General features: G+C 47.2%; 1 protein-coding gene across 1 annotated transcript in view; it reads right to left on the bottom strand.

The window, feature by feature from the left end:
• Window positions 1–506: 506 nt before the first annotated feature.
• ADGRD1 (adhesion G protein-coupled receptor D1) overlaps window positions 507–23,742 on the bottom strand; it is a 117,110-nt gene continuing 93,874 nt past the window's right edge. Inside the window, exons 22-25 of the mRNA XM_071444938.1 lie at window positions 5,467–5,593; window positions 4,219–4,260; window positions 2,368–2,460; window positions 507–1,724 (exon numbers count right to left, since the gene is read on the bottom strand). Coding sequence (XP_071301039.1) covers window positions 1,629–1,724; window positions 2,368–2,460; window positions 4,219–4,260; window positions 5,467–5,593 — 358 coding nt within the window. The 3' untranslated portion in view covers window positions 507–1,628. The remainder of the gene's footprint in view (window positions 1,725–2,367; window positions 2,461–4,218; window positions 4,261–5,466; window positions 5,594–23,742) is intronic.

Consider the following 23,742-nt stretch of genomic DNA (forward strand, 5'->3'; position numbering starts at 1 on the left):
TTAACTTTTTGATAAATTTACTATTCAATAGAAAATTTCCACTCTGCACATTAGAGTGTAAATACCTTTTCTCTTGGAAACAAACAGCCCATTCACTGGGACCAGGAATGGTCTGAGCTGCTGAATACACAAACATTTAATTAAGGTTAAAAAACCCAGCATGAAACATCTTAGCAAGAGATGAGGTTGAAGAGTTGCACATTTTCTGCCTGTCTGGGGTTTTTTTTGCATATTTTCTGCAGTACTTTGGCAGCCCAGCGGATCAGTGAATTCCCTGCTGATCTCTGAGGGCTGAGGCACAAGGGAGCGCTGGGGACGGGAGCTGTGGCTGCAGAGCCACCCTGGGGAGGGCCTCCCCTGGGCACGTCCTGGATGCTGAATGAAGCCCAGAGCGAGCCCCAAGGGCCCTGCCAGGGGTTAAACTCTGCCTGGCTCCAGCTGGGAAGGTGGGGTGGCCCTGCCTTGTGCTCCAAACACCGCTCTGAGAACCCACAAAACACAGCTCAGAAGAAAAATTACAGTGTTTATTTCCTCCTTGAAGATACTTCATAGCAGTACTAAAGCAGAAGCTTCTAAATGCTGAGCAGGGTCTAAAAGCACAAAAGAGACTGCAGAGCCCTGTTTAAAAGCTGTCTGCAGGAAACAATGCACAGAGCTATTTGCAGGCTGGCTGTCTTCACAGTGTATCAGTGTGTTCCATCCTCGTGGCAGCAGTTCAGTGTCTCAAAATGACCAGGAAAAGGAGCAAGGTAAGTCACAGTGCCAGCTCTTGGTTCCTAGAAGCCACAGTGAGTTTGCAAAATGCGCTCGATGGAGAGCTGTGGATTGCAGCCCCGAGCTGCAGGCAAAGCAGGGCAATAATTGAATAATTCGCATGGCAATACAGACACAGATCAGCAACAGAGGGGCTGGGGGCTGCTCTAGGACAGCCCCAGCCAGTTTTGCCTCTGATGATAACATGGCAAAAGGAAGAGCTAAAATGCTAAAGATGCACATTTACACCTTCCAGGTGCTGCTCATGTGTTCATGTGTTTATTAGCTCTGCTCTTCCACACCCACGCTGGGAGTGGGTACTTGGAACCTGCTTCTCCCTCAAGGCCTGGCTTCCTTGCAGCATTTAGATAAACACCATAATATGTATTTGGAATCAACTTCACTTTGATAATTCTGTAAGGTAAAAAATGTAAACAGAGAGAGCACAGCAAGCCTGGAATAGTCTCATTACAACATCACAATGGGAAGCATTTCATTTTAGAGCATAAAAACCCATCTTTTCAGAGGTATGTTGCTTTCCCTCAGTTCTGGGAGCTGGAATGATTCAGGGAGCAATAAGCCCTTCTTGCATACCTAGGGTTTTCATCATTGCTGACAAAACCATCCAGTGTATATTTGTGCTGGTCATTTTTACAGATATTGCTAATAGCCAAGTGCTAGAACGTGGTACAGTTTTGAAGGCAAGCAACGAGGGCTATTTACTCAACAGAACAACATGGCAATTCCCAATTCATTAGGCAGTGATTTAAAACCCAGTTTTCTGCTGTCACTGGCAGTGACAGGAACAGCTGGTGGACACGGTGTGGAGGTCCTGAATGTGTGGCTTGGTTTTCTCTGAGGAGCTGCTGCTCCTGTCACACTGCTGATAAATCAATGCGGTTTGCTGAATTGCTGCTTTTATCCCAGGTGTTCAGCTTGGTGGGGGTTGTGCCTGGCCTGTTCCCAGTCATCTGGAAAATAAAATAGTATGGAAAATCTATTTATTTATTTATTTAGCCAAGCAACTCTTGCCCAGATGAAATAAGAGCTTGAAAGCATCTATTTACATTACAGGGTTGTCACAGGGTCTGGAGAGCATATGCCATAAAGGATTCTTAAACAGTTATTGCCAGGATCTGAGGTGATTGGCAAGGATCACTTAATAATACCTATCACTTCAGATGTCTGGTTCCTTATAAAAACAAATGCCTTCTGTCTCAAGACAATCTAAGCAGAGCTGGAAAATGACATTCACGTGTTGGTTTAACAGTAAGAAAGCCCTACCAGAGAGCCACCACCATCAGAGCAATACATTGCCAAAATGCTGCCAAAATGCAGAAGTCCATTGCAATTGGTGGGAATGGCCCTACTGAACCATACCCAGAGCTCATAAAGCTGTTTGCTTTTATTTGATGGTTTCCCAGAAAGCAGAGTTTTGTCCTTTGCTTTCAAAACAGATTTTAAATCTGCAACTTCATGCTTGCTGGTTCCACCTGTCTGCACCTTGCATTAGGCTGGTACTAAAAATACCCATGGGCCTGCTCTGTTCTTTCCAACAGAATTTAATGGGAAACACTCTCAAATACAGTAGGGGAAAAAAGGAGCAATACTTACAATGTCTGAATTGAAGGGCTTCACGTTGATGTTGCGTGTTGAACTACTTGTGAGGGACCAGACCTTGGTTTTGTGCTTAAAGGCAGCTCTAACCTTTGGCAAAGAACAGCGAAACCAGCTGAAAAAGCTGTGTTTATTTTCACAGGTGCAGCCTGCAATCATTTCCCCTTTTTCCTCTCTCCACACAAATGTCACTGTGCTATTAAACAACAAACAATCCACCCCTACACTTTTCTTTGTCTTTATGGACTTTTCCCAGTTTCACATTTTCTGAGGGAACACAGAGCCCCAGGCTGGAGCAGGAGGTGCCCGAGCAGGCTCCCCCTGGGCTGCACAGCCCTGACAGGCCCAGGTGCCACCAGGACAGAGATGGAGCAAAATTCTCCACCAAGTGAAAATGAGCTGCAGAAAGGACAGATGGTGAGACAGGGAGGGGAGACTGGTCAAGGACTGAGGCTGGAAGTGACGGCTGTGGAGATCTAGAACATCTTGGCTCATCCTCCTGTGATTCTTTTTAATACCAGTGCATTTCTGTCTGGGAATAAAGCCCTTTTTTACCCAGCCACTTCTGTACCCAGTCCATGGATGTTTCTTTACAATATCCGAGTTTCACTTCTCGGGAAGAAATTCTCAAGAGTTCTTGCTGTTTAGCTAAAGGAGTATTTTAGATATGCACAGCCTGTGAAGGAGCCAGTAGGCCCTGCTCTCCAAAAATAACAGCTCACATCAGCTGTGTGGTTTTTGAGGATAAAAATTATGAAAAGTTTCTGAATTTAATTTCTCATGAGGTTCCAGAAAAAATTACAGCAATTCAAATATTTGTATTTGATCTAAAACATTTGAAACTTGAAGATTTCTAAGCCTGGGGGAGAACAGAATAAAGAAATATTTTTCCTCCCTACCTTTAACCCGCCTGCTTAATTTTAGTTGATTTCAATAAAGATCAAGAGTTCCACAGTCAGACCTGACTCTCCAAACTGATTTTGGCAGAGATCACATCAGTGAATGCTCTGGGCTGGAATAGGTTGGCACATATTAACAAATAATAATTTCTCCACAGAAGAGGTGAAGTGCTGCTGTTGCACGGGAAGCAGCAGCAGGTTCTGGGGCAGAGCTCCTCATGAGCATCCAGGAAAAATCTGTGCAGAGCCAAAGCTGCCAGGGTCTGCACTGGGCACTGCCCTGGCAGGACTGGAAATGGCTCACACAAACCATTTCTTTCAGCAATACTTGTGGCTGGGCATTTTCTGCTATCTGCCACGGGAGGAGAGGATGCTGCAAGCCAAATTTACATCAGCCTTGTCTTGGCTTCGTCCCAGTTGTTCTAATGAAGCCTTAATGCAAAAAATGCCTCAGTCCCCTACCAACACCTGAACTTCCTGCCAAGAAAAATACCTGGAATATCTTGTGCTCAGTAAGGCTTCCCATTAAGGACTGCATGAGCAACATCCACAAGTATGTTTTGCTGAGAATAATATTTATTTTCCTCCCTGGGGCTGCAGCTCTAGAGAGTCCCCAGCAGGGACTGCCAGGGTGAATCTGCTCCCACCTGTGAAGCTTTCCCTCCCCACAGTGCAGTCCTGCCTGCTCAGCCCCCAGCTCCCAGGACAGCTTCCTCCTGCTCTTCACTGCTCCTCTTATCTCGGTTCTGTGCTTCCAACCTTCCTCCAGTTAAATGCCAATTAAAACAAACGTCAAGCGCGGGTAAAAATGCTGCCAGTCACGGAGCCAGAAGAGTCATGGATTAATTAAAAGGAAAAGGAAATCAGTGACATAGCAGGCAATGATAATGCAGAAATTGATTCACATTTATGTTCTTTGAATTTGGTAACACCAAATTTGGTTACATACCTCTGAGTTCAGAAGACAGTGAAACAGGAACATGAAAAATCCCTGAAAATGGAAAAAAGGGAGAAGGGTGAGGTCTGGCTGTGAAAAATCAAATGTTTCATACTGTGTTTCTCTCAGTATGTACAGAACAGGCATCAGGAGCTGGAGCCCTGTAAATGTCTGAGTGCACTAAACCAGAGTGTCTCAAGTGAAACTGGAGAAACCTGCAGCACTGGGTAACTGTGGGGCTTCTCTGGAACTATTCCTGCCAAAAAACACCTCCTGAACTTTGCTGTACTGAAGGAAAAATCTGGCTGAAAATAGGCAGAAATTCTTGTTTCATGACCACAAGAGAACTCTTGGTTTGTGGTTGCAAAGACCAAGGAGAGGGAAATGCTCTTAGGGAAACACCAGATCAGGATTTTTCAGGTTAGAAAAGCAAGGTATTAGCACCAGGAGAATTTTCACAGCAGAATTTTGCTATCTTTGGGCTTTTAGTCCAATGCTAAGTGAAAAGTCCAATGCAAAGTGAAAATCCCTTTCCCTCACAAAACAATTTTATTTTTCTGGCAGTAGTTTTCAGCACCAAGAACCCCGTTTCACTATTTTTGGATCCACAGTGGTGGTGTTTGTTTCCAAGACAAGAAAGGATTTTCAGGAGATTGTTTTTCCCTCCTCTTACAACCACTGCTTGGGAATGACCTGTAACATGCCTGTATACAGGTTATGCCTGTGCTGAAATGTCTGCTTCAAGCTAAGCAGATGTTTACATTCCCCCTTGGACAGAGCTGCTTTTCTGGATGCTGTGCCAAGGAGATGAGGGCTGAGTTTCCTGCATGCAGGAGCTCTGTACAGCACAGGGAATAGCTCCACTTTTGATCTTTCCCATAAAGTTCTGTTTGCTTTTATTTAGTCTCAGTAATGAAGCCTCAAATTGGCATTGAAAAATTGGCCTGGTATCTCTACAGAAGAATCCTGCCTATGGTACACGGTGCTGCAAGAATGAATTCCATTTCATTTCTGAGGCTCAGTGCTGTCTCATTTATTTAATTATTGCTACTGGAAACTCTAAGGAGTGGGATACGAGTTCTGTTCAAACAAAGACAAGCAATTGCCAGCACTCTGTGCTTAGCACAGACTTAAAAGACAGAGGAAGGAACACAGGATAAAATGCAATAAACATAAACATGTGAAGACATTACTAATGAGCCATTTAATTGGATCTCAGAAGCATTTCTGTAGCCATAAACTTCCCCACCAGATACTTACCTGTAGTGAATTAAAAACAGCAAATATGTACTGAAATACTAAAGCTTGGGCATTGACAGCCAAAATGCCAAAGATCCACGAGCTCCCCAGGATTGGTAAGAGAACAGCCACGGCTTTAGCTGTTAGTCTGTGGGAGAAAATGAAAACAGGAAATTGTGGTGAGACCATTAAAGAAATGTCAGCCTCCACACCAAGGAGTTTATCAATTCTGTTCTGGCAGCAAGGCAGCAGGCAGAACTCTTCTTTACTATAAAATTCTTTTAATGGGAAAGATTTTAATTATGTTTTCATCTGTGGAAAGGGGAATAACAAAACATTGGTATCACACAGGATAAATACAGGTGGTGAGTCATGAACTGAGGGAGAAGGGAAAGAGATCTGAGAGATGGTCATAAAAACACATAAAAACAGGGCAGTCATGTCCTCAGTTCACAGAGAGGTTTGTAGTGGGCAGCCAAGTGCAGGAGGCAAAGGGCAGCGAGTGCTGCACATCCCAGCCCACACACACCCACAGCCTGTGCACCCCAGATCACCCAGAACACTCACAGGCCACTCACAGGCCAGGGGAAACCAGCCCTGCCATGGGGGCACTGCCAAAGAGCCACAATCCACCTGCAGGAGGAGCAAATGAACACCTGTGCACCCTGAGATCACCCAGAACACTCACAGGCCACTCACAGGCCAGGGGCAAACCAGCCCTGCCATGGGGCACTGCCAAAGAGCAGCAATCCACCTGCAGGAGCAGCAAATGAACACCTGTGCACACCCAGAACACTCACAGAACACTCACAGACCAGGGGAAACCAGCCCTGCCATGGGGGCACTGCCAAAGAGCCACAATCCACCTGCAGGAGGAGGAGATGAACACCTGTGCACCCTGAGATCACCCAGAACACTCACAGGCCAGGGGAAACCAGCCCTGCCATGGGGGCACTGCCAAAGAGCCACAATCCACCTGCAGCAGGAGCAAATGAACACCTGTGCACACCCAGAACACTCACAGAACACTCACAGGCCAGGGGCAATGGGGACACTGCCAAAGAGCCACAATCCAGCTGCAGGAGCAGCAGATGAACGCCTGTGCACACCCAGAACACTCACAGAACACTCACAGACCAGGGGCAATGCCAAAGACATTTTGGGACACTGGGACACTGGGGCATTTGGGACATTTGGGACACTGCCAAAGAGCCACAATCCAGCTGCAGGAGCAGCAGATGAACACCTGTGCACACCCAGAACACTCACAGAACACTCACAGACCAGGGGCAATGGGGACACTGCCAAAGAGCCACAATCCAGCTGCAGGAGCAGCAGATGAACGCCTGTGCACACCCAGGCACGTTTCCAGTGCCAGCCCTCAAGGGATAAACTGCCCCTCCTGGCCAGCTGAGAACAATTTAGCAGGAAAAGCCAAAGAAGGGAGCAGTCCCCATCTGGAACATGTGCCAAGAAGGCAGATCTGACCAAGCTTCCAGCACCACAAACACTTGGTGAGCTCCTGTTGCAGCCCGTGGGATTCATGCAGATTGATCAAATCAAGTGTTTAAAATATCAGTTAATTCAGTCTATGTGCAATTACAGATAGAGAAGCCATGGGGCAGAAAAGAAACAGGGGTAGTGAGAAACAAAAAGTCAGTCCCTGCTTACTAAAACCATGTCTTTTAGAAATGATCAGATTTCTATTTAGATGGGAACCCATGCAAGAAAAAAAAAAAAGCTGTTTCAGGGAGATTAATGTCCTGCTTGTGCCTTGTGCCCCCTTGTACAGATTAAAGCACACATTGAGAGAAATGCACAGAGCTGCCTGACAGGAGACTGCCTGTAATTACAGCAAACAAAACAAATTATATTTTTGTACAGTACAATTCAATGAAGAAATCTTTTAATTAAACTTAGAGACAAGATGTCTTGTTCATTTCAGTGACCTGAGTACACACTTCATTATATCCTCAACTAAAAGTGTGTCATGAAGTTTACAGGGAAATCTGGGACAGGGAAGCATCTAGATTTTTTTTCTGTTCTGGTTTGGGTTTTTTTCTGTATTGATTCATATCTCTGTATGCTCAGCCATGAATATTTCTGCTCAGTTCAATCTAATTCTTCAAGGAATTGTTTCAGTCAGAAAATGAAGGAATATCTTAAAGCTTGAGGTCCTATTTAAATTTTAGAATGCATTTCAAAAGATCCAATTTTAAAACAACTTATACAAGTTTATTTTTGTGAATCAAAGATGCTCTGGGTTTTTTTTTCTCTGATAGGATTAAAGATCCTCCCCAAACTCTAAGATGAAATATGCTGCATGGGGAGCTGCCAGCAGAACAGCTCCTGCCATGGACTTGGTGCAGGGAGAGCTGTGAAATGCCACTGAGCACCCAGGAAAATGCAGCGTGCAGGACCAGGGGCTGGGCAGGCCAGGGAACACCTGGGATGGATCCAGACCCTGGGAGGGTTCAGGTGTTCAAACACCTGGGGATGGATCCAGACCCTGGGATGGTTCAGGTGTTCAAACACCTGGGGATGGATCCAGACCCTGGGATGGTTCAGGGTTCAAACACCTGGGGATGGATCCAGACCCTGGGATGGTTCAGGGTTCAAACACCTGGGGATGGATCCAGACCCTGGGATGGTTCAGGGTTCAAACACCTGGGGATGGACCAGGGACACCCAGACCCTGGGATGGTTCAGGGTTCAAACACCTGGGGATGGATCCAGACCCTGGGATGGTTCAGGTGTTCAAACACCTGGGGATGGATCCAGACCCTGGGATGGTTCAGGGTTCAAACACCTGGGGATGGATCCAGGGACACCCAGACCCTGGGATGGTTCAGGGTTCAAACACCTGGGGATGGTTCAGGGTTTGAACACCTGGGGATGGACCAGGGACACCCAGACCCTGGGATGGTTCAGGTGTTCAAACACCTGGGGATGGACCAGGGACACCCAGACCCCAGGAGGGTTCAGGGTTAACCCTCTGCAGCCTGAACCAGCAGGGATTGGTACACCCAAAACTGCCTTCACCACAAACCACCTCGTTTTGTTTTCCCCTTTTGTTCTCACACTCTCTGGTTTCATAAAATTTTCAGTTTGGAATATAATTTTCCCTAACTATTTTGTTGCCAAAAATGTTATCATCGTTTCCCTTTGAGTCAGAGCATAAAGGGCTTCATCTGATTTTGTAGCTGGGGGCAGAATAGTCAGGCAGTCAGTTTTCAGTATTTTCAAAACCATTCTAACAGTTTGGATTTCCAGAAGCCTTTAATATTGCAAATTACTCATATAATTTTAAAAATCACGTTTAAATAAAGATGGCTCTTCATTAAGCCCAAAGTTCAGCACATGTGCAGCAGAATTCCACAGCTGAAATGAAAATACAATCCAGATGTGGAATTTTCCATGCAAAAGAATTAATGTTTCATGCACACTCATTTAGAAAAGCAGCCATGCCAAGGTGAAATTCATTTAAGACTGAGGGTCAGCTCTGCCTATGATTCTCTTAAATCTCAGTAAGACTTTTTTTAAATTTTCCCCTAGTTATTGCACAGCCTTCTATGCTTACCTGTTTGGAACTTCATTCTGTGTAGGAAATTATTAATTCATGGTGTTTATGGGCTTTACCTACCAATCTAAGGACCCAGCTCTTTTGTCTTCTTCCACCTACCCCTCCCCTTCCTACCCTTATTCCATTTTAATCTTTTAACTTTAAAAAAGAAAAATACTAACTGTAAAATGCTGCTTCAGAATGCCATTAAGGTAGCAAGGTTAAAAAAACCCGAGAAACACAAAAGCTAATGTTGCACTAGGTGCATTAATTCTGACACACTGCACATACTTTATCTTTTCTTTTTATTCCAGTTTTCCTTTGGTACATGAATATTTTAGTAGATTAGTTCTAGTAGACTAAGATATAGAGCACAATCCAATAGATGCTTTTGGGGAAGGAATACTTCCCCATGCACGACTTATGCTGAGCAACCTGAAAAAAAACAGTCACTAGCATCAATGGAGCTTTATATTGTCCCTAAAACTGGTGACATAAGGCAGTAATTTGGGGCAGGGGCTGTGCTTACTTTGCAGGTACTGTGGTTCAGCCCCACCAGGAGTTCAGAAACCTTGCTAGAAGCCTTTTTCTTGTGCCCAAATGTGGCAGAAAACAGAACAGCCATCTAAATGTCTCCCGAGTGCCCCTTCTCATGCCTTGGCAATTAACAGCCTCACAAAATTAACAGCCTCAAATTAACAGTTCCTCACATGCACTTTCAAAGCTCAGGTACTGTCATTTTCTGCAGTCCAATAGCACCAAGTTTGGTGAGATTTTGTCTCTCTGCATCTAAACACACTGAAGGATCAGTCCTGGAACTAATTAATGAGGAACAAAGCAAACCCAGCACAGAATCTCCTTTCTAGCGTTACATTTTGCCAAGTTGTTGTTTTTGGGGTTTTTTGTAAAAAAAAAAAAAAAGTCATTACTTAGACAACTTCTGTAAAACACAAAAATACTTAAGAGTCTGATTTAATTTTTACATCTGGAGCACCTGGAGAAGCCTTTGGGGTACAAGTATCTGCATAGAGCCTACCTGTGAGTTCAGGCTGTGGTTTGGGGCTGCTCACACCCTGCCCCTGCACCAAAACCCCTTGGGCTGGCAGAGGCTGAGGGAGCTGCACTCACCCAGAACCCAAATGGGCCCTGGCAGGGCTTGGGGAGCTCCAGGAGCCCAGGGAATGCCCTGCAGGTGTGCAAGGGAATGCCCTGCAGGTGTGCCAGGGAATGCCCTGCAGGTGTGCCAGGGAATGCCCTGCAGGTGTGCAAGGGAATGCCCTGCAGGTGTGCCAGGGAACGCCCTGCAGGTGTGCCAGGTCTTGGCAGCCCAGGGAATGCCCTGCAGGTGTGCCAGGTCCTGGCAGCTCAGGGAACGCCCTGCAGGTGTGCCAGGTAATGCCCTGCAGGTGTGCCAGGTCCTGGCAGCTCAGGTAATGCCCTGCAGGTGTGCCAGGTCCTGGCAGCTCAGGGGCTGTCCTGCAGGTGTGCCAGGTAATGCCCTGCAGGTGTGCCAGGTCCTGGCAGCTCAGGGGCTGTCCTGCAGGTGTGCCAGGTAATGCCCTGCAGGTGTGCCAGGTCCTGGCAGCTCAGGGGCTGTCCCACTCACTGAGCACTCATGGCTGAGCCCCTCTGGCAGAGAGCCAGAGCCCAGTTGCTTCCAAAAGCCTCAATCAATTTTTCAGACACAGGAACAGCATTCACTCCCTCCATTAATTGCTAAGCTGCCCATTTAACATCCACTCACCCTTTCAATCCCCAGTTAAAAAAAAAAAAATGTTTTCCTTCCCTTTTCATGTTCTCAGGGTTGAATTCTATTTCCTGAGAAGTAAAACCTTCTTGACAGAGCTCTTTTCCCATCCAAATTTCTTCATTGGCCTTTTTTCAGTTGCTGTGGTTTCAGCCCTCAGCTCAGACAGGATTTTGCAGCCTGCTGTGTGTCTGGCTGGGGACAGGCTGTTGGGCAGCATTTTAACCCAGCAGAAAGCAATCACCAGGGCAGGGAGGTTTCTGAGCTGGACAATTACCCCAGCTGTGCAAGGGGCACAGGCTTCAGCACCTCTGAGAGGGATTTCCATTGCCAGCATCATCCCAAATCCCTGCAGCTCCTGGAGACAGCAGGGACACTTGTCCAGGAGCACAGCCGGGCCCTGCAGAGCACTGTGCCTGCAGCTGGTGTGGAGCAGCCCCACTGAGGGTGCCTGTCCCTGTCCCTCGGTCCATCCCTGCCCTGAGCACACTGCCCACGTTCACACCAGCGCACAACGGCCACGCTGACACCTTGCAGAGAGAAATTTCTCTGCTTGCAGGGAGAAAACTTTATTACTTCTGTGAAGGGAACCCTAATTCACAAATCAATTTTATTGGGTCTATATGGAGCACTAATCCTTTTAAGACTTCTGACACCCACTTTTCTGTCATGATGCCTGCTGAAGTAAGAACTAAATTCAGACTCATAAGCCAAGATTATATAATCATTGGAGGAAATACTGTCTAAAAAAAAGCAAAATTCCTTCACCACAATTCACAGAACAAGACAGCTCTTTTAACTAAAGTTTCTCTCTTGTTTCTTGAGCTCTTCTCTAGTCACTTCCAGCAGTACCCTTTGTGTTTTATATAAAAATAAATAAATCCCCAAACCTGTGATTAACATTTCAGACTCGTGGCTGAAAAAAGAATAATTTGATCGCAGTTTCCTGTTTGTTACAAGCAGTGTTTACTCACTCCTCAGCTGGGAGCTGGAGAGGCGCTGGGAACCAGGCGCAGCAATCCTGGCTGTGAATGAAAGGGATTTTCACCGCCAGCCCCGTGTCTGGGCCGGCCGTGCTGCCCCTGGGAGCCCTGAGCACAGCCCCAGCGGCTCCGTGCAGCTCCCCGGGCACCCTCAGCTCCCTCCTCGCTCCAGGAGCAGCGCCGAGAGCCGCAGCGCTGAGCTGCCACCAACAGCAGACGGACAAACGGAGCAACAATGGTGACAGCTCATCTGCCGCACGGAATGAGGCAGCAAAGGGCACGAAAACCACGGAACAGCCTCCAGGGCTGATGCAGAGCCACCGAGTCCACCTGGCTCAGAGCAGCGAGCCCCCTTGCACTCCTCAGGAGGAAAACCCCGCCTGTTGAGTGTGAGGAGCGCCCTGGGGAGCCGCCCAGCTGGGCAGGCCCAGCTCAGCCCAGAGCCAAAGCCCGCAGCCCCTGCGGCCCAGCAAAGCTCGGAGAGCAGCGCGGCACCGGGGCAGCTGTGGGTGCTCTCCGAGTGACACCAGGGCAGCTCTGGGTGCTCCCCGAGTGACACCAGGGTGACACCAGGGCAGCTGTGGGTGCTCTCCGAGTGACACCAGGGCAGCTCTGGGTGCTCTCCGAGTGACACCAGGGCAGCTCTGGGTGCTCCCCGAGTGACACCAGGGCAGCTCTGGGTGCTCTCCGAGTGACACCAGGGCAGCTCTGGGTGCTCCCCGAGTGACACCAGGGCAGCTCTGGGTGCTCTCCGAGTGACACCAGGGCAGCTCTGGGTGAAACCAGGGCTCTGACAGGGCTCCTGTTCCACGGGGCAGAGCTTGCACCCCGAAAGGACACACAGGGAGTTCACCTGTGCTCCTGACTCCAGCAGCAGCTCATGAATCCCTGCAAACACACAAACACACAAACACACAAATACACAAATACACGTGCACCTCCCCTTCCTCCTGCTCCTCCTGCTCCCCTCTGTCCTGGCTGCACCGTCGGGCTGCTGGCACAAGGAATGTACTTTAATCAGCACATACACACTTGCTTACCTAATCTGGGGTGATTTCTAGGCAGAACTATAGCAAATTAAAGGGGAAAAAAAGACAAAACTAATAACTGCAGAGGCCATTTCCCATTTCCCAAATGTTATTTGCACTTTCAAAATAATGGTGTGAATCTGACTAAGAACCATTTACAGTCACTTCAGATCATTGCTTTCTTGTGGGTGTCATTTATAACCCAGGAAGAGGCCGCTAAATGAGAGCATTGTAGCTACAGAAAAAAAACATTCTAGGCTGCAACAGCAAATAAATTCAGATTGATTTTTATCCCATGAGTGGGAAGGGAGGTGGAATTGCTCCTTCTCTCAGTGTTAACAGTCTGCCCTCTCCCCACAGAGCCTCACAGGAGGGCAGATGCTGCCACAGCAGCCCCACCTCTCACACACCTTCCCAAAAATCCTTCCCAAAATCCTTCCCAAAAATCTCAGACTGCCTTTGGAAGACACAGCATTTGCCCAGGACGCAGGAGCCTGGACTCCAATCAGGCTTTGCCCAAGGGATTGCCCTTTCCATTTCTGCAGAAAAGCGTCTGGACTCCCTGCTTGGTGCTCATTCTTGCCTGTTGAACCTGTCCCACAATTATATATTGAATAATTAAATATTGTCTGGCTCAGAGAGAGAAGGTGAGCTCCACAGATTAGTCACAAGGCACTCCCTGAGAGAGGAGAGTCCTTCCTAATCCTTGCTTTATTAATATTGCTGAATTTATATTAAACATTCAGCAGAGCAGGGACTGAAACTCAAGTCTCACTTCAAATCCCCATCAAGCCAGACAAAATTAAGGCCATGACCAGAAATGGAGCTACCTTAGGAATTTTAACACTGAGAAGGCAATTCCACGGGCTGCAGCACTGACTTCAGCACCTAGCCAGGGATTTAGGAATCCCTGTCTTGCTGAGGCTTTCCACAGACAAAATCCCTCGTCACTTCCATTGCTTCCAGGTTCTAAAAATACAAAAAAAAAACAACTTCCCAAAAATTAAGTACTGAACCAAAACATGTCCTTCTCCTTGTCTTTAGTGCAAGTTATTAAAAACAAACATGAAGAATTAAAACATAAAGTCACTGCAAGCTGCATTTTAGGAGTTTGTGATTTCCCCAGGGAAACAGAACTTGCAGGGGGATTTTGCCTTCCTTTTCCTGCAGTTCCTTTCTCCAGCATTTTTGGTACTAATTCTCTCATTGCACTGCTGTTGAGGCAGCATTCTCTGCTCCTCAATCCCCAAGCCCAAGGTAAGAGCTCATTTCCCACTGAACTTTGCCATTAAGTCATCAAAGAAAACGGGAGTTATTCTCACAGCAGAAGAGTGCTCCACAGGCAGGCAGGGGGGCAATGAACGGGTGAGGATGAGGATGAGGATGAGGATGAGGATGAGGATGAGGATGAGGATGAGGATGAGGATGAGGAGGGGCTGGGCCCTGCCCTGGAACCTCTGCCGGGCCACTCAAGGGACACCCAGAGGCTGCCAGGGAATCTCCATCCCTGCAGGGCTGGGGCTCCTGCCCTCACTGGCCCTGCTGCACGTCTGTGGGTTTATTTTCAAAGCTCTGGGTGTCTCTGGGCTCCCTTTCCTGCTCTGCCTCTCCTGGAGCAGCCCCAGGGCAGCAGGAGCTGCTTCCTCTCCTCCGTAGCAGCTGCCAAAGGAGCGTGCAGGACAAACCTCCCCAGACCTCCTCAGGGCTGCTGAACAGCCACAGTGAGCAGGGACAGCCCTGGAGGACAAACACTCACCCAGGGGTGCACACTTGGACAGCCAGGTGCACACAACGGGCAGGTTCTTTGTTTCAATCACGGGTTACACTTTTTGGGAATCCAAAACTGTGGCTGCTGAAAATGCACGAGGCTCCAGAAATGGATGACAGAACAAATTTCCCAGGAGTGCTAGCTGATGGCCATGGCCAGAAGCCAAAATAATTAAATTCTTAGAAAATCATGTGGAAAATGAAAGCAGTTTAAAAGGAAAAGAACTGGCCCTGATGCTTACAATAGTGAAGATTTATTCCTTTCTTGAACACAAATGTTCACTTGCCTTTTTCCCACAGTGTTTGGTTCTTCCCTAAAAGATTCTGGAGTTACTTTATAGAGCTAAGAGGGGGGAAAAGAGACAAGAAAATATTACCCACTTCCATTACAGGTTTTTCCTAATAGTCTCACAAAAGCAAATTGACAAGAAAGTCAGGAGGGATTCATTTGGGTTTTTAAAAGAAAATAAATTGCAATTTTCTAATAGGTAAGGGTGGTAGGTTTTTTTGGTTTTTGGGTTTTCTTAACATACCATGCTATTATTAGGGGCCAGTTTGTCTGAAAGGTAAGACAAAAGAGCAACAATATGTTCTCACAACCAGACAACAAGAACTGAGGAGGATTGGGTTTCATCCAGTTTGGCAGGAGCAAGCCCTGGGTTGAGCAGGTCATGGTGTTAGTTCTGTCTCTAGGTCAAAGATACAAAATAATTGACAAATATGGGTGTAAAGTCAACAGGAGCAGCAGGGTAACCCAACCTTGGCTGCCCTGGGCACTCTGCATGTGTGAAACTGCTCTGATCCTGCACATCCCTGTCCTGGCACAGAGCTGGGGCTCAGCCCAGGGGAGGGCACTGCCTGGGGCAGCTGATCCCAAAAACAGGAGAGAGCAGCTGATCCCAAAAACGGGAGAGCACTGCCTGTGGGAGCTGATCCCAAAAACAGGAGAGAGCAGCTTATCCCAAAAACAGGGAAAGGCACTGCCTGTGGGAGCTGATCCCAAAAACAGGGAAAGGCACTGCCTGTGGGAGCTGATCCCAAAAACAGGAGAGAGCAGCTTATCCCAAAAACAGGGGAGAGCACTGCCTGTGGCAGCTGATCCCAAAAACAGGGGAGGGCACTGTCTGTGGCACTGCCTGGGGCAGCTTCTCCCCAAAACCTGCCCCCCTGTCTGTTCCAGGACAAGGAAATGCAGGTCTCAGGGGGTCAGATGCTGCCTGTGAGTGAAGGCTGGATGTGATCCACTCTTCCTCCAACATCTACCCCTGGCTGGATCTTCCCCTTCCCCATTGTCCATCCTTTTCCCAAGCTCCCAGGGCACTTCTCCCATGCCATGACAGCATCCTGCACCCTGTCCTGGGGCAAACTCAGTGTGAGGCTCCAATCTGCATGGATCTGCAGCAGCCCAACCCCTGCTAATTTAATTGGCTCCATCTCTGCAAGTCATCTTGAAACAATATTCTGAAAATTAGCCTTATTGCTTCATTTACAGCCATCTCAATCTTCTCTATAGCTGTTCTATCCTGTGGGGAAGGTCTCAGGGCAGTGAAGTGGGGTGGCAGACCCAGGGTAACACAGAGGGATTGCCAAAAGGGCCCCTGGTGCTCCCTTCTCCCTGCAGGGCAGGAGCTGTGCAGGGAGCTCTGCCACGGAACCCCGATGGGAAAGGGCACACAGGGAGGGGAGAGGCTGCACCAGAAACACGGAGCAGCTCAGAGAGAGAGAAAGCACCAGCAGGCAGAGCTTTCAACAGCCCCTGGGCCAGGAGGAAGCAGAGGAAGCAGCAGAGTGGCAGTGCACATCTCTGCTGCCTGGCCAGACCAGGAGGACAAAGTGCATGGGGCCTTTCTTCCCTAGAAATGTCAAGACTTGTCCAAAGCACAGGATTGCATAGAGCTACCTTCATTTAATTAATTACAACTACAATGAAACACAGTTTACAGACCTGTTTTTAAGAGTTATAGAGCTAGCTTCATTTAATTAATTATTATAACTATAAGAAACACAGTTTACAGACCTGTTTTTAAGAGTTATAGAGCTAGCTTCATTTAATTTATTATAACTATAAGAAACACAGTTTACAGACCTGTTTTTAAGAGTTATAAAGCTGTAGCCAGTGGTGAAAACCCACTATGAATAATGTTGTTTTCCCTGCTCTGGGATGTCAAACCAGGCACACCATATGCTAAAAATGAGAAGTAGCCCCTACCCTGTGCTCCATGTATTGTGTTGGGGTTTGAGCTTTCAAGAAAAGTGTGGTTCTTTGGAAAGACTGGAGGCAAGCATCAAAAATTATTGGTAATCTAGAAAACATGGCCTGTCCAAAATGGGCCAGGCTCCAATTCCTCCTTTCTCAAACTTTCCTTGAAGAAACACCAACTCTTTAAGAGAAACAGAAGCTTCTGAACGAGTTACTCCCTGAAGAGACTGAAAACTCCATCACCAGAGGCCTCTACCAGTAAATGTGATTGTGTTCTACACACATTTCAAAATTGCCAGAGACAATTACACAGCCATTTGCCACTCCTTGGCTGACAAGTGGCAACAAACTGCACATCTGGGAAGTTCTGTGGCCCAGAACACCCAGAAAAAGCAGATTCCTTCTCTGGGAATCTGCAGTTTGGCAAATATTTCTGCCTTTTAACCCAAAGTCAGCGGGACCCATATTTTAATTGAGGATGACAAAGTAGCAACCACGTCAAATCACGAGGAGAATTTGTGCGGAGCAGCGTGCGCCCCGCAAGGAGCTGAATTCTGAGGATGATCTCTTGACCCCAGCAGCCCCAGTGACCCTCAATTACCCAACGACATCAGCAGAACAATCTCCTCCCGTTTCCATGGCAACGGCAGCAGCACCAGCGAGGATCAAGGTCAGGCACACACACTGAGGAGTGGAGTCATTTTCTGTGCTTCACGAGAGCTTCAGCTGCAGCAGTGGCTGCTCTGCATCCCTGCCTGCATGCACAGCCCAGGAAAAGAGAGCCAGGACTGCCCGGGCTGCCCAGTGCAGCTCTGTGCCTCTTACTGTGTGCCTGAAGAGAGCACCTCAGAGTTTAAAAGTGTTTTTGATGCTAAGAGAGCACCTTTTCTTTATTGCAATTACCTGTATCTTCCATTTATTCTATTTTATTTGCCGATTGCTTTATTGGGAAAATACATGAAGCCCACTTAGCTAGGGGCTGTGTCAGACTGGGCAGTGATTTACAGGCTGCCCAGAGCTCTGCACGAGGCACATGCTCAAATAACATTTGTATTCTGCAATGCCACAACTGTAATATTTGTTCTTATTATTCTGCATAAAGCTGACACAGAGTTCCAGCATTATAAATTGGAGCCAAGGGTGCAAATGAAGCAGCTCAAGCAAACTCTTGAGGTTATTGCTGTTCACAGGGAATTGTCCCATTTGTGATGAACGAGCAGCAGTTAATTGTTGCTCTGGAACCAGGCACCAAGCTGTGACTCACAGCCCCGTCCTCCCACCAGCACTTTCATGGCTTCAAATCTGATATTAAAAGATGGAAAACTAAATCCAGTTAGGACGTTTAAAAAACAAATTAATGTGCACTTCAAAGCTATAGATTTTTAAAACCTGAAAGTTTCTGTTGCTGTAAGTCTAGAAGTGAAGGAGACAAGCTGTCCTTCAGAGAACTCTGGCAGCAGGAGGGACAGTGCAGTGACAGCACCACGTGCTGCTGCTCTCAGATGTCTCAATTCCATTCTGTTAACAACGCCCTTACCCTGACTCCTCTGTACCCGGCACCTGGTGTGCCACCAAGGACCCACCAGGAGTGATCCAACCTCAGCCACGGGGCCAGCAGAGAGTTCTGTGCTCACTGAGTGCTGTGTGAGCCCTGGTTTGCCTTAAGGAGGTGAGGTGGAGATGGGAACCCCCAGGCTCTGCAGAGGACAGGTCAGAGAGTCCTGTACTCATTGAGTGCTGTGTGAGCCCTGGTTTGCCTTAAGGAGATCAGATGGAGGTGGGAACCCCCAGGCTCTGCAGAGGACAGCAGAGAGTTCTGTACTCGCTGAATGCTGTGTGAGCCCTGGTTTGCCTTAAGGAGATCAGATGGAGGTGGGAACCCCCAGGCTCTGCAGAGGACAGGTCAGAGAGTCCTGTACTCACTGAATGCTGTGTGAGCCCTGGTTTGCCTTAAGGAGGTGAGGTGGAGATGGGAACCCCCAGGCTCTGCAGAGGACAGGTCAGAGAGTCCTGTACTCACTGTGTGCTGTGTGAGCCCTGGTTTGCCTTAAGGAGATCAGATGGAGGTGGGAACCCCCAGGCTCTGCAGAGGACAGGTCAGAGAGTCCTGTACTCACTGAGTGCTGTGTGAGCCCTGGTTTGCCTTAAGGAGGTGAGGTGGAGATGGGAACCCCCAGGCTCTGCAGAGGACAGGTCCCAGCTGCAGCCAGTGCCCATGGAGTCTGGCAGGGAGTGGAGGGCTGGAGGCAGGGAATTGATCCAGCCATGGGTCAGGAAGCACAGCAGAAGCTTCCAGACAAGATGATCAACAGCTGGAGGGTGGCTTGGAAGGGCCCCTTCACCTCCAGCACTGATTCTGTTCTGTTCACAGCAAGGTTTCATCACAGGGATTTAATAACCAGGTTTAAATAAACCTCATTCTCTCCTGACATCCACATGTGAAAGCAAACATGAATAAGCACCTCCAATAAAAATTGGTTCATCTGTATACTCAGAAAAACCAGCACCTGTTAAAGATGAAGTTTTCCCTGCATATTTTGTGCCTGTTTTGTCTTGCTGCCCTTCCTAACACAGAGAGGAACAGGCACAAGCATCAGAGCTGTTGTTCCTTTGGAGCCAGTATCAAGAAATCCTGCCTAAGGAGCAGTGACAGACACAAAACTCCTCCCACAAAGGACAGTTCTGGCTCTGAAAGACACGGCCCAGGAAAAATCAAGCCATGGAAGGGCTCCCAGCGTCCCCCAGCTCAGACAGGGCTGGTTGCTGCTCCTGGCAGCAGAATTGGCCCTGGCAGGCAGGGTCCCACACCGGTGAGAGCTGCTCAAGGCACACACTCACACCCACTGCTTTGCAACTCCCCTCCCACTGCAGGAAGCTTGAAGATATTGGATCTCTTTCATCAGTTTAAGCCTATTTCTATTTGTCCCTGTTTGTCTCCTTTTTGCAGGGCAGCCTCCCCTCTGCAGCTATGCTTTACATCCTTCTAATCTTTTAATACTCCTCCCAAAATGTGCCTGAAATGCTTCTGAGCAATGACAGCGTGGCCTGGAGCCTTTCTGCAGCCTGTGACTCTCAGCATCTGCCGTGAAGAAAGCACTCCCATTACTGTCATTATGGTCTCTGAAAGATTAGCACTTCCTCATTAATACCCTCATTGGCAACACTCAAACCCATGTTATTTTTAGTCTAAAACCCTGAGTCTAATAAGGAGACACCCAAACTGCATTTGTATTTGTCATATTCAATGAGCCAAAAATTTAATTAGGTTGAAGACATTATCATTGGCAGTAGCACTTCAGCTCGCTAGTTGTTACTGCTTAATACTTTCATTTTAATTATTTCCTTTGTTGCCAGTCAACTCATCTCCTTCCAACAGTGTCTAGGAGGGGCATCCCTCATGCTGTTTGAAGCCACGTTCAATGAGCACGATTCCTTACACACAGTGAGAAACTGGGAAGAAAAGGAGCTGCTGAAAGCAGATTTGGCCTGTCACACTGCTGTGTCTAATGGATGGCTCTCCTTCAGCACTTGGAAAAAGCTCTTTTCTTTTTCATTAGAGCTCACAAAAGCAGGTGCTCCCTGCCTCTGAGGGCTGCCTGCAAACATCTGCCACCCAGAAAGGCACAGAAAGGATTTTCTGTTGCTGTGGATTTTGAATCCCTGTAGACTTTCAGGAGAGTTTGCAGACTGTAACTTGCTCCTCACCTTCCTTGTGGAAGGAAATGAAAAATAAAAAAAAACAGAAACATTCTCTGATGGCATCCCAAAGAGGTGGAATTTAGTTATGGAGGAGATTGTGGGATGGCTCTGGCAGGAGAGCTCTCGTGAGAGCTTCAAGCAATGCTGCCATTGGCAAGAACATTCTGTGGAAATGAACGGCTGGGAGTGATCCTTGGACACCAAGCGGCACCAAACAGGAATGGAATCACAAGAACAAAGTGCAGCAAATGCACATTTGGAGCTCTCAGAATACCAGCTGATGATAAAGCAGTGAAGGTATCAGCACTGAATCCCAGATTTGCATCCCAGGCAGGAGGTGGCAGGGCTGGGGAGTGTTTATAAACAAAGGAGAACACCGAGGCAGAGCCCTGGGTTCATAAACAGAGGAAAACGCCGAGGCAGAGCCCTGGGTTCATCAACAGAGGAAAACACCGAGGCAGAGCCCTGGGTTCATAAACAGAGGAAAACACCGAGGCAGAGCCCTGGGTTCATCAACAGAGGAAAACGCCGAGGCAGAGCCCTGGGTTCATCAACAGAGGAAAACACCGAGGCAGAGCCGTGGCACGGAATGATCAGGGATTAAATGCATGAGCGATCTGCACAGCAGCCCGTGCTGCAGGGGTGCAATCGATGCCTTTGTAAAGTGCTTTGGAATGGCCAATTACTGACTGTGAGAGCCAGGTGTCTGCAGCACCTGAGCTGCTCAGGACAGCCCCTCTGGACAGGGGGAAACGCTTCTGTACAGCTCTCAGACAAAAAAGGAAGGAGCAGGTCTGCATCAAAGCCACAGGCTCTGTTTCAGTTTGCTGGGCAGGGCTTTGGGATCTATTAAAAATGCAGATGGAACTAGCACAGCAGCTGACATGACTTACTCCCCGTGCTGAGGTTTTCCTGGAGCCCTCTTTTGCTCCCATTCACTACAGCTGCTGCCATTTTTTCCAATTTTCAGTCATTAATTTAACTAAAGAGAAAACATATTTTTCCAATGGAGAACTGTTTTACTATTTCACTGAGTTTGAGGGATGAAGAAAATAATAAATCGAGAGAAAGAATAGGGTAAAAAGCAAAGAAATATTTCTGATTTTGCTGTAATTGCTTTCTCCATGGATGATTACGATAGCTATCACTTTTGGTTCACTGAGTAAAGCGTACAGTTTATAAAAAAGACAGAGATTTTTCCAACTCATTGGACCATTTCAGAGTAAGCAGTGAGAATGTATTTAATAAGAGTTGGACTTGGCAGTTTATTCAAGAGAAGTTAATGAAAGTGTCTCCTCTGGACAGCAGCATGCCCAAGTGAGCTGGCTGGGAAATCACAGGGGGCTGGCTAAACGTGGTGTGTGTGCTCTAAACTGAAACCACTCCTGCAGTGGAGACAAGCTGGGCGTCCCCTCCTGTGCTGCAGGTAATGGCTGTCAGTGCCAAACACATCTCTGGCAGCTCCTTGAGTTACACCTTAACCCTTGCAGCCAGGGAGCTCAGTCCAGTTATTACCTGTGCCAAATGATCGGGCAAGAGCTGTCCCCATGGGGAAGGAAATGCGCCCTTGTCCAACACTGTCCCACTGGGGATCCCTCTCACTGTAACACAAGAGGCACCTGCCATGCAGAAAGCAATGAGACCTTGAAAGGGGTGGGCAGTAAGCAAAACCAAAAACTTATTTAGGCCCTTATACGTCAATGAATGAGCTGAGTGAAGTCTTTGGATGCAGCAGAAATAGAGTTCCAATGGTTCAAAACTCAGAAATGTAATCATGTGCCTTTTCAAGCACATGAGCAATTCCATTAAAATAATCTGCTTTAATTGCATTAAGCTTAGAGAGGCTACTGCTTAAACTCAAACATATGATTAGTTATGTCCCTAAAAAAAGAATGGATAATTCAAACTAATGCTGTATGTATGCATTTAAATATTTCAAGGTATTAGATTCAGCATTCTATAAACTAAAACAAATCAGCTTTTTGGCAGAAAATCTGTTCCCTGGATGCAAGACATTCTCATTAAGCCACAACTGGATTATTGCTCAAAATTATTTTGCTGAGAATCAATAGCTAATCCTCTGATAAAAGGTCCAAGAATAATAATGACAACTAAAGGAAAAGTTCATATTCCACATGTGTTCAATATGATTCAAAAACAACACAAAAACATGATCTTAAGTAAATTCAAGTAATAAAAGGAGATTATAATAATTCTTTGCTCAGCTCTTTCCAGTAAACTGGTCTTGCAGAATTAAAGTTTCAGACACTAAAAAAGTAGCTATTTTCACACACATAGGAAAATTACTACAGTGACCAAATACTTACTATTCAGACTGTCACAGGAGTCTATCATGCTTTAATTAGTGTCTCTGACCATAAAGTGTTTAATTGTATTCATTTTGCCTTAAATTACTGGGTATTTTGCAGTTTATGTATCATTAAAGCTTAGTCTTTTATGTTGCATCTTAAATTCCTTTTAGGGGCACTGTTTTTATTTACTTTAAACAAACAAAGGAGCACAGCAGTGGCAGTGAGAGCAGAGCAGGATGTTCAGCAGGATGGTCTCTGATGTCTCCTCTGTGACAAGCAGCATCTGAACCTGAAGAGACCAACAAGCCAGGAGCTGCACTTTGTTCTGGGGGAAATGGGAACGGGGAAGATGAATAATAAATTCATTTTTGGACACTAAAAGGAATTTTGTTCACAACTTTCTTTTCTGTTTTGGCTTTTAAACCTGAGGTTTGCCAGCTGCTGCCTTCCAAGCAGAGCACTGGCTCACCCTGGTGCACATTCTGCAGTCACGTTTGAGTCAGCATTTGAGAGGACCTGCTGCCACATGGAAAATCAGGAACAATTACTCTAAATAATTACATCAGTTTATTGCTGCTTGTTGCCAAGAGAAACAAGCCTTGTTGGTAATATCCACTTGCATTGCCAAGTAACTTAATTTTTCAGAAAGTAAACATGCTCCAGCAGCAGCACTTCTCCAGCAATAAACTCCCTTTCTAGCTGATCCCATCACGCCCAAAACGTGTCTCTGTTGTCAGGATTTCCTGAGGTGATCTCTGCTCAGGCGAGGGCTGAGCCACCACACCTGGATTGAGACGTGCAGAGATGGTGCCTGAGCACAGCCTGGGCTTCCCTCTGCCCCTGGGGAGAAATCAGAGCTTTTAGGGCAAGTGAGAGGAGCATTCAGCTGAGGCCAGCAGCTGCAGCAGGAGCCAGCAGCCAGGACCAGGAGCCCAGGCCGTGTTGTCAGCTTGCCTGGGCCCAGGAGTTCAGGGGACACAGAGCCAGGGCAGCTGCTCT

This window comes from Agelaius tricolor, unplaced genomic scaffold, assembly GCF_023055355.1.
Source record: "Agelaius tricolor isolate 1412-34295 unplaced genomic scaffold, bAgeTri1.0.p SCAF_20, whole genome shotgun sequence".
NCBI classification, from domain to species: Eukaryota; Metazoa; Chordata; class Aves; order Passeriformes; family Icteridae; genus Agelaius; species Agelaius tricolor.